Consider the following 11,044-nt stretch of genomic DNA (forward strand, 5'->3'; position numbering starts at 1 on the left):
GTGTGGATTTTGATATTATTACTTATTACTACTACAGTTTCATCATCTTCTTTATCTTATTATCTTTATTTACTATTACTAATATTTCTTTCTTCATCTTAGTAATTCTTGTTCTTTTCATTGTTTTTCTCTTATTAATTGGTACTAGTATTATTCTAGTATCTAGTATACTAGTATTCTAGTATAAGTAATATAAGTAGTATATTCTTCTTATTCTTATTATTCTTAATCTTGTTCTTATAACTCTTATTCAACTTATTATCCTTATTCTTTTTGTTATTCTTCTTATTACTCTTTCTTCCTCTTTATCATCTTTTTCTTTACTACTACAATGATGTCTTGTTCTTTATCTTCTTATTCAACTATTTTTGTTATTCTTTTTCTTCTCATAATTATTATCATTTACTACTACTATTTGCTCATCATCTTATTCCTCTTAATCTCTTATTCATATTCCTATTAAATTCATTCATTAAACTCTTATTCATATTCCTATTATTATTTTTTGCTGGTTTTTTTTGTTTGTTTGGGATGTTTTTGTTGTTTTGTTTTTTTATTGGGGAGAATTTTGGTAGGTTTTGGTTTTGTTTTTTGGGGTTTCTTTGGGATTTTTGGGCTTGGGTTTTTTTCCTTACTACTACCATTTCTTAAACCAAACTTTCATTGTTTTGGCAGAACAGTTTATGACGCAGTCCTGCTGAGCCTGGAGGGCCCCGTCGGGGCAAAGGCAGCCCGTGGCTCTGACACCACTGGTGCCTGTCAAGGCCTAAGGCTCAGCCAGGCCCTTCTCCTGCCAAGGACCTGATGTCCCTGACACCTGGCCATCAAAGGCAGCCCGTGTGACAGGGGCAGGCTCCGGGCCAGCCGCCACCTGCGGGCCCCGGCCTGGCGCGGGCAGCGGGCACTGATTGTCCGTCTGTGACCTCAGGCAGGGGCAGCGGAACAGCGCCCGCAGCGCCCGCAGCGCCCGCCTGAAGCGGGACGGGCGTTTCTTGGGGGGAGCCGGCAGCTCCCTGAGGGCCTGGGCTCCCGGCTGGGAAAAGCACAAGAAGCAGCTGAGCTGGGCAGGCTCCGGGCTCTGTGTCCCTGCCGCTGGCACCTGCTCCTCGAAGGTGGGAGAAGGCGCGGAGCCCTGAGGAGGCCCCGGGGCTGCCAGGTGGGGAGGGGAGGCCCAGAGCGGCTCTTGGCACGGCTCAGCTGCCCCGCGCTCAACCCGGGCCTCCCGCGGGACAGGCACTGGGAGCCTGCCTGCCACAAAAACTCCCGGGCTTTGCTCCCTGACTGCCTCACTCAGCTCCAAGAAGCTCGGTTTGTCCCACCTCCTGCTCCCACAGCAAGGGCTTGACCCGGATGCTGTGAAGCCTCACGTGTTCCCAATTGTCCTGAGCAAGCTCTTTGTCACCATCATCTTCCCGACTGGACTGCACGGAGGGTCTGCTACCATTGCCTTAGGACAACTCCTGGCCAACAACTTCGGCAAGCTCTCGGCCAACAGAGTCCTCCCAGTCAGACGGTTCTGGGGAGCTACCGGCTTCTCCTCAAGGGACAGCCCTGGCTCCATGCATTCCTCCCGGGCAGAAAACTCTTGGTAGCAAAGGGCTTCTCCCTGGGACCGCTCCTGCTCTCCTCATCCTGGCTGGAGAGTTCTCCACAGCTAATGACATCCCCTTGTTCCAAGCATCCTTCCCAGTCTGAGACCTCTTGGTAGCTCCTAACATCTCCCCACTGGGAAAGCTTATGATCCATGCTAGATTCTCACTCTTCCTCCATGCTGACAAAGGCTCCATCCTCCTCAGTCTCTGACAGGCAGGACTGAGTCACCCAGTGCCCCCACCAAGTGCCCGCTGAGGGCCTGGTGTTCAGCCAGCTGGGAAAGGGGCTGGGTGCTGGGAGTGGTCCTACTCCATCTCTGTTGTGCTCTAGCACAGAGACATCCCAGGAGCTGCTTTCTCCTGAGAGGCCCTGGGTTCTTGTGTGGCTTCCCCAATGACACAGACAGTGCATCCAGCTCACCCTCAGAGTGTTTGCAGGGGACAGGAAGCTGAGCAGGGCAGGTGAAGTTGCTGCCTTTGCCACCTCTTGTACCTCAGTAGCAATAGGAGGACGGTGCTCCTCCTTCGGCTTTAATCACTATGGCTCCCCTCTTTGAGCAACAAAGTAAGAGTGTGTTTTCCAACAGGTTTGAGAATCTGATGAGAAGAAACTTGGGATCTTGGAGGATGGCAAGAACTGCTTACACTAAGGAATTAAGTTCAGGGTTGCTATGTAAAAGGAGCAGGGTGATGGTAGCAAGATACCCATCATGAAGCTAAAACAACTCAAAAAGAAGCCTGCTTCACAGTATATGTATAAGACTGTGAAAAGAAAGGAGGAACTAGAAACTGCTTCAGATGCAGAATGGTGACATCCTCAGGAAAATTGAAAGATGGTGGGACAGCTCACATAACCAGAGCTCTCCAATGAATGAAGGGCTCATTAATAAAGATAGAAAGGTAAAATTTGGAGGAGAGTTTTCCTCCATGTGAATAAGCTGCTTGAATGCATGGAACTGTTCTGCATACGGACAACATCTTTTTAAGAGCTTGTGGATCACAAATGATCATTATGATGATGTGGCACAGTGCCAGGAATTTGTTACAGAGCCACCTCCTCACCCTGATTGGTTGAGTGTCCTTGAAACAGCTTAAGGAAGGCACATGGTAAAGAAGGATCTTTGGTGCAACACACCAAAACCAAACCAAACCAAACAAGTAGTATACAGAAAGCAGAAGGAAAACCAGCCTAAAAAGGAAGAATTTAAAAACACTGCACCCATCTGTTAGGATAAAAAAATTCAGTTGGAGTTCAAACTGGAAAGTGAGGATTTAGGGCAACAAGAAGAGTTTTTACAGATGCAAGGACAACAGCAAAATAAACAAGAAAAATGTAGGTCTGGAATGGTGCCCTAGTGACAGGGAAAATGCATAGAACTTGGAAGTCCAGTCCTGCCTTTGTCTTCACCAGCAACACCCCTAAGTCTGTGCCCAGAGGCAGGGTTCAAGAAAGACAGCAACTACCAGTAGTAGAATATTAAGTTGTGAGGACACAGCTTCATGGCTTCATGAATCCAGAATAATTCTGCACTGAATTCCACACCTCATTATGGGCAACATGGAATAAAGGACGTGGCTGAGAGATTCTGAGATTATAAAAGGCCCAAAGATACACATTCCAGACAGAACACTCACAGAAATGTTTATTCAAAACATCTTAACACACCCTTTTACAAATAAAAATATTGCAGGCTTACCACACTAAATCATCTACTTCAAAATTTCAATTTTTTGGGTCTTTTCCTTTAGTTGTACCCAATTCCTGTTTCCTCTAGTTCATCCTCCAAAATCAGTAATTTCTGTGGAGTAGAAGGAAAGTCAGGGCATAGAGATGCATTTTATTATAAAACACTGAAAAGTAATCCCAGTAATCTAAAACATAACTCTAGAACTCTGTTGTCCACTTCAGTCCTCCTCACCCATTGCCTTTCAATGTCAGTACTTGAATTCAAGTTGTTTACATTGTTTGTCAGCTGGCAGACAGACTCAGTACACCCACACTGACTGCCAGCCAGCCTGTATGTAACTCTGAACAGCCAAAAAATGTCTCCTGGTTAGATGATATCATAAGGAATGCAGAACAAGAAAGAGGGAATTTCTGTGTGGAAAAAGAATGATGGTAAAGGCACAGGGAATACCAGGCTGCAAAGAAAACAGATTTTTTTATATCTGCTCTTCACAGGATGCATATTTTCTTCAAATCATTCCCTCTTTCTATAACTTAATCTTGCTAAACATAAAGACAAGGGGAACAATACATTGCCTCCATAAAAATTATGGATGGAGTCCTAGGCTGAAAAATGTTTTAAATCATACAACTCCTTGATTCTGGAAATAAAGAGTTGGAGGGAACTTTGAGAACATCTATCACTTTGCTGTGTTTTCAGGCACTGGCATCTGCCTCTATGCCATATCTAACAGATACCTGTTCTCAAAAACATCCTAGAAAAGCCACTAGGAAAACCAGAACTGCTTTGTTGTGGTGGGCCAGAAAATTTGTTAGGATCAAGTTCAGTCCAAATGGTTGAGTCCAAGGGTCTTTGAGACAAACCAGGCTCAATGCACTTTTTTCAAAATCCAAAGCAGAGCTATAATCTGCTGAGGTTTCTGCTGGATTTGACCCAAGCCCAGGGATCCTGTAAGATGTCAGCCCTACACACCGGGTCAGCCAGCTGCTTGTTCTGCCCTGAAGCTGGAGAGCACCTTCAGAGGTGAAAATGAAAAGCAAATAAACTGAAAACTACAAGAACTGGCCTAAATGTTTGGTGTGTACCTTCAAACATTTTCATATGGTTTAAGAGATTTTCTAATCCCTAAAGACAGTGGTTGGCTTGGATTTATTGTAAAATTACAAATGGATAAATTTATCTGATGTTTTCCTACCAGATAGGCAAGCTTGTAAATTTTAAGGATACATACAAAGAACACAATTGGTTGGAGGCTTATAAGCTAAATATGAGTAAAAATTGATGCATCCCTGTTGCTTCTTGTTAACTGTGTATTTAAAACTGGCTTCTGAACTGCCTGGAAGAAGATCTGAGCACCTGAATTTCAAATCTCCTTAGTTTGTAGGAGAAGCAAACCAATCAGAGAGTATTTAAACTAGAATGCATAACACCTAAAATTTTTTTCTTCATATTTGTTTTCCCTGCTTTTGAACTACAATTGAGAGAATTAAGAATACACAGTTGCATTCATGAGAGGAAAGTGAAGTGCTCAAAACTCCCTGAACTTCTCAGGACCTGACATATTTCCTCTCATTTTTGTTATCAAAAAAAAAAAAAAAAACAAAACCAAATAGTTTGGAAAGACAATCTCATACAAATTCAACTCTGCAAGTGCTATCAAGTGTACATGCACAGAAGTGTCACTCTTAATTTGTTCTGTTGCAGTATATGAATTTAACTTCTCATCGTTTATCTCTCCAGAGGACTGCCCTCTTTATGAAAGGTAGAGATTCCCATGGTCTCCCAACAGCAGCATGGCTTCAGCTGATTGACATCCGTAATTTCAAACCCTGACTGCTAATTAAAGAATGGACACACGTGCCCCATTTCTCACCTTGATCCTCCTGATCTTGGTTTACTTCTTCCTCTCTTCTTCCCTCACCTTCCCCTCCTGCATCGCTGGTCGGGTGACTCACAGCATCATCAGGGACTGAAATATAAGAAATTAGAAATACCAAAGAAAACCAATTTTACAAATTTGCATTCAGCCTTTGTTTTCATGTAATAGCTCCTAACTCCTACTGAAGGCTGCAATTGTTGTTCACGTGAGAAATCCCACAAAATCTTCTCTGTTTATAATCAAGTTTGTATAAACCATGATATAAAGTAAAATAACTCACAGGCTTCCCAAGACAGTTGTATCTCATGCTATGTGAAATAAAACAGATACATACATATTATGCAGTTTATGAATACACTTGGAAGTTCCAAACATCCAAATCATAGGAAAAATCATAGGAAAAACAAAACAAAACACAAAAACCCTCTCACATCACTTGATATTAAACCTATAAAACAATGGTCACCATAGTCAGAGCAGGGAGTTTCCAGATGTTTCCAGAGCAAACCTATAACTGATGGAATTTTCTCTTCAGCTACTGCACCTGCTGTACCTGCTGCACCTGCTGCTTCTCTGGGGTCTAGTAGCTCCTCATCATGGGGAGACCAGGGTGTTAATTTGGTAATTTCTGATACTTTCCATATTGGTTCAAGAGGTAATGGTGGTTCCTCATCTTCTTCCTCCTCTTTTTCCTACAAGAGAATTCATGAAATCCAGTGTCTCATCCTACAGACAGTAACTACGATGATGGGCTAGTCTACTAAAACCTCCTTATGTGGGATAAATGGCAATGACCTTAAAAGTATTTACAGGTGGAGAAACTTCAGCAGCTGCAAATGCTGGAGAAGAATTACACTTTGAACCCTGATCAGGTCAGTTGGCTATGACTGATTATTGATACCTGATGTTCTGTCTGGTGGATGCTGCACTGTCTGACACAGATACTGACTGAAAAAACAGCTGTTTCTGCCTCAATCTTTGCCTAAGGAGGACATTTGAAAGGATCTAGGAAGCAGTAAGGTGCACAGAGCTTATGGTTTTGAAATCTGAAAATATTTCTTAAATTAATAAAAATCATGATTTTTCTACAAATATGAAGGAGTCAATAATTGCATCATTGTCTGTATTATTAGTATTATTAGCTAATTTCTTCTTTTTTTTTTTTTTTTAAACGGGCTTTGTTCTGTAATTACTTCAACTAAAGCAAGGGCAAAATTTAATCTTTAGTGACAGCACTGTCCCTTGCTTTAAAAACTCATCTAAGAATTCCCTGCTGAACTAAGGAAGCACACATTACTCTGGATACTTCTATGAATCTGGTACTTAATTTGAGGATCTCTTGCTTTTGGCTGGATAAAAACAAAACCATCTCCAAGCTCTGCAAATCTCTATCACAATTGACAGGATTTTGATGATTATTATTTTATTCTTCAGAACTGATTGCTGCATCACAGAGTTTTCAGAGAGTGTTTAACGGGAACTAATGTGTCAGACAACAGAGGCAGCAAACTCTAAGCTAAAATGTGGCAATTTTTCTTGAAATCAAATAGTAATATTAAAATATAATCTCACTTCTGTAGCTATTTTTGTGCCATATCTATCAGAAATGTTTCAAAACATTCAAGCATAGAGAAGGGAAAACAGACTTTGATCCCAAACGCTCCCTACAATTATTAGAAGCTGTGGATATTAAGCTCCTAACATGACCAGAACAACAATAGGATATATTTCCCAAACATGACTCTGCTGGAAATTACCATTTGTATGCATAGCACCAAGCACTTCAGAAATACAAGAAATATTGCTCATTGTTTTCTGGTGTTCAGAAGAAAATGCAAGAGAGGCTAAATGTGCATACAAATGTATCTATATTCCTCTGTGATCTGAAGCTTCAAATGTTTTGGTAAGGTCTTGATTTTTTTTAAGCAGAAGGGATTTATGTCTGCAATCAGTGCAAAATCACACCTTGTACATTTCAAAGCTTACACAGTAGAAAACATTTAAAAATTAAAAAAAAACCAAAATGAAACCTCATTTAGTTCTTAAGAATGCATGAGTTTCCACCCTTCTTGCCTTATAGGATGTACTTAAATATCCCTGTCTGTAAGGCATTTTAAGTATTCCTCAACAATAGGTTTGATTTGCTAAGTCCTCTGATACTCACTACAATTTGCACTATTTCTCTTACCTGCACTGGTTGTATGTATTCACCATGCTGCTCACATCCAATATCAAAGATGAATTTGCCACGACCTAAAGGCTGCATGAAAACACAAAAACATCAGGAGAACTGAGCAGTTAATCCATTCTAAGCACAGAAACATAAAATATCCTTTACTACAAATTCCATACAATAGTCAGTGACACTAAAGTTTGAAAGCAATGTTGCAAAGAAACCTGGCATTGTGTCCCACAGAATAATTCAGTTTCACGTGTTACACTTACGGTACAGGAAACACTACAAAAGATCAGAAACCTAGCTTCTTATTTTAAGTGGAAATAGGTCATATTAAGACAATTCCATGCTAACTGTTCAGATTAATAGAAAACATTCCTGCACACTTACCTTTCCATTGAGAAACCTGCCCTTAAATCTGTGGTTTAGGTGGATAAGTTCAGCTGGTCCATCCTGGATTCCATTGACCCAGCAGCCGACATACTTAGATCCTGTGTCTTTATAGACGTAGGTGCCTTGCCCATGCCTAGGGAGAAAATAATAATTTTGTTTTATACCAGTGAATATTAACAATTTAGGCTGTTGTTATAATTAAGGCATTAAAACAGTATTAATCAAGCAGCTGAAACTACTCAAGCTAGACTAAATTGCCAAGGTCACCCCTGGACTTCATTTGCTGCAGTCAGACATGCTCTGAAAATAATGTTTGCATTTTAATGTCCTAGGGTGACTTGAAACATCCCTGTGAGAAGGAAACAAACCTCTTGTTGTTAGCCCATTCTCCAGTATAGGTGTCACCATTTGCATACAGATATTCTCCATAGCCCTGTCTCTGGTCATGCACCCAGTCTCCTTCAAGGACAAAAGGATAAAAGCAGTGTGAGACCCGATTTATTTCATTGTGTGATACAGTAGCCACTTTGTAACGTTGTCATACAAGTACTAGGGAAGGAAAAGAAAGCTGTGGCACTGCTGGGATTCCTCACTATTCCTTACGCCACTCCTTACCCTAAAGTAGAGTACCTTGCTCTTTTTTCATCAGGCTGTTCCTCTTCACATGTATTTATGCTTCTGCCTGACCTCCCTCTCCATTTTTCCATAATTATGTGTCTCCATTATCACTCTCTATTACCATTATGAACACATAACAACGCAGTCCTATCTTTAAATTGGGTAATCTATTACAGTTGCATTAGATAATGTGACATTTCCACACAAATTTAAAGAGGAGCTACTTTAATTTGACTCATTTGCTGAAGTAATCCTGTCAGTATTGGGACACATATATTCAGAAGGATGCTAGATGGTTTGTATCTTAATTATTCTTCTAATCAAACTTAAAATAAATTTAAAAAAATAAAAAAAACTCAGTGCATATGTTCCTGCAAGGCAAGATTGGGCTGCTCTTTTTGCTCTCAGCTTTTAGTCCTCACAATGTGAACATCTTTTCTTTCCTAGCTTAGAAATGAGGGGGGAAATATTGTCCTTTGAAACTTAATTGATAGATTCTGATTGTTTCAGGTGCTCTCCAGCAAGCAGGGAAACTTTGCATTTCAACTTCTTCAAACTTCTCATTGGTGTCCCATTGCCTAAATAAGGGCTCTAATAAGCAGCTTATTCTTTTAATGATAGACCTAATAAATGTCTTGACACAAATCCCCATAAATAAACCGCAAACTTCTCAGAACTATTACTAAAAAGAGACTAAGAGGGAAATATCTTGTAGAAAATGTATCTTCTTAAGATATTTTCCAATTTACTCTTTTCATTTCTGGGGGGAGGAGTGAGGGGGGGATGTGTCCTTTTGGCTACAGAAATCCTTACAACTGTGTTCAGTGCTTTACCTGCATATTTTGATCCATCTGGATAAAAAAATACACCTTTGCCATGCTTTTTGTTTTGAAGGTAGTCCCCGGTGTAGATGGCACCGTTTTTAAACCTGTAGGTCCCCTGAAACACATTTGGTACAGGTGAAATACCGTCAGTTCTCACCCTTGTTTCAACACAGAGCCCAAATAACACAACCGCAGAAGCAAGACCACAACCAGGGCCGGTGTCTTACATGTCCACTCCTCAAACCACACTCGTATTCCCCTTCGTAGGTGTCACCATTGGGCAGCTGTGCCTTCCCAAACCCGTGCCGCTGCCCTTCGGCATTGCGACCGCCTTCGTACTCCTGGCAAAGGCAGAGGGAAAATGGTTACAGCACCTGGCAGTGTGCCCTCATCAGAGGGAAACGGGTGTTTGGGGAAAGCTGCTCCAGCGGCAGTCGGTCAGACCCCGGCACCCCGAGGTTTCCTGGCACGGCTGGAAAGCGTGGCTGTGTCAAGGCCAGGTTAAAAGCCGGGCAGGTCGCACCGGGAATGCCACAGCCGCACTCCCCGGGGCAGACCTCTCCCCGGGGATGTTCCCTTTCCCTTCCCCGCTGCCCGCCCGCTCCCCCGGGCCCCGCGGACCCCGATGCCTCCCGCGGCCTCCCCGGGCTCGGAGCCCTCCTCGGAGCCCAGGTCCGACATGGCGGCGCCGTGCCCGTCGCTGTGACAACCGGCGGGGCCGCCCCGCTGAGGGAACCGGCGCCCGACTCTCCGAGCGGCCAGGGAAATTCATCCACGAACACCAGAGCTTTATGTCCAAAAAGGAGACAGAGGAGTCCTTTATTCAAATAAAGGGAGAAGCCATGGGGAATTCCCCTGGGGTCTCCCAAATTTTTGGAGGACACAGCCTCCTTTTTATCCTAATTTCCCGGCTGCACGTCCCTCTCTGTTTCCCCGTTGTCTGAGGTACTTGAGAGGTACAGACTTCCCGGAATGCCTGATACCTAAGATTCCCCTCTAATATATAACCCTCCCTCTTAATTTTTAATTCTTAGGAAATTATGGTGTTTCCCCACTGTCTCTTTCATCTTTCAATATCCAATTTCATTTACCAGCAATCCTACAGTCTGTTTGTAAAGGCAAATATCTTTTTTCCATTCATCAATGAGTGGAATCTTTCCCATTGTTTCTTTTATCTCTCAGTGCTAGTTTTATTTACCAGTAGCTTGTTTGTAAAGACAAACCCGTCACTCCTCTCCAAGCTGTTTGTTAGAAAGGCAGCATTAACCATTCAGTGTTGAAGGAGCATGGGGATGGCTCCCCACAACATGCATGTCATTCATCAAAATGCTTACCTATTTATATATTTTGGCAACGAGATTAGTGCTCATTGGCTTAAAATTCACATAGTTCTCTTCATTAATTAGTCTTCTGTCTTCTATTCGTTATTGGTTTCTCGCTTCTCATGCTAATTAGTCCTCATTTTTCAGTCTTTTTATTATCTTTTTCCCAGACAGGGCATCTCTGCTTTATGTAATGTGGTTTATAAATTCTGTTCAGTTCTCAACAATAAATTCCCCTCCCAAGCTCTGCTAACTTCCTTCTCAGGTCTGAGAGCATTGAAATATGTCAAGCCCTGAACTCTTAACTTCTTTTCCTAACACATGGACATCACCCAGAGTTTGCCCATCAACTGTGAACTATTTCACAGATTAAAGCTCTTCTCAACATTTCCCCCCACTGCAGAGGCACCTTTTAAAACAGTGCCAGACTCTGTTTAGTGGGACCAGCATCAGGATGAGGAGCAAAGGCCATGATATAAAACAGAAGTTCCACCTCAACATGAGGAAGAATGTCTTAACATTGAGGTGGCAGAGCTCTGGAACAGCTGTCCA

At 42.2% G+C, this 11,044-nt stretch overlaps 1 protein-coding gene across 2 annotated transcripts; it reads right to left on the bottom strand.

Annotated features, from left to right (window-relative positions):
- Positions 1-3,217: 3,217 nt before the first annotated feature.
- RSPH1 (radial spoke head component 1) lies at positions 3,218-9,859 on the bottom strand. Of its 2 annotated transcripts, XM_088051839.1 has the most exons (9): positions 9,792-9,859; positions 9,398-9,511; positions 9,180-9,285; positions 8,097-8,187; positions 7,726-7,861; positions 7,348-7,419; positions 5,713-5,851; positions 5,154-5,249; positions 3,218-3,391 (listed from the first exon to the last, which is right to left on the bottom strand). In XM_088051839.1, the coding sequence occupies exons 1-9, from the start codon at positions 9,849-9,851 to the stop codon at positions 3,369-3,371; spliced, it is 837 nt and encodes a 278-aa protein (XP_087907965.1). In that variant the 5' UTR covers positions 9,852-9,859; the 3' UTR covers positions 3,218-3,368. The 2 variants fall into 2 exon arrangements, with proteins under 2 accessions (XP_087907965.1, XP_087907964.1); XM_088051838.1 differs by lacking the exon at positions 3,218-3,391 and having other exon boundaries at positions 5,080-5,249.
- Positions 9,860-11,044: the final 1,185 nt, after the last annotated feature.

The sequence above is a fragment of the Pseudopodoces humilis genome, chromosome 2 (genome assembly GCF_049639895.1).
Source record: "Pseudopodoces humilis isolate 2021_Gansu_Grassland_sample_001 chromosome 2, ASM4963989v1, whole genome shotgun sequence".
NCBI lineage: Eukaryota > Metazoa > Chordata > Aves > Passeriformes > Paridae > Pseudopodoces > Pseudopodoces humilis.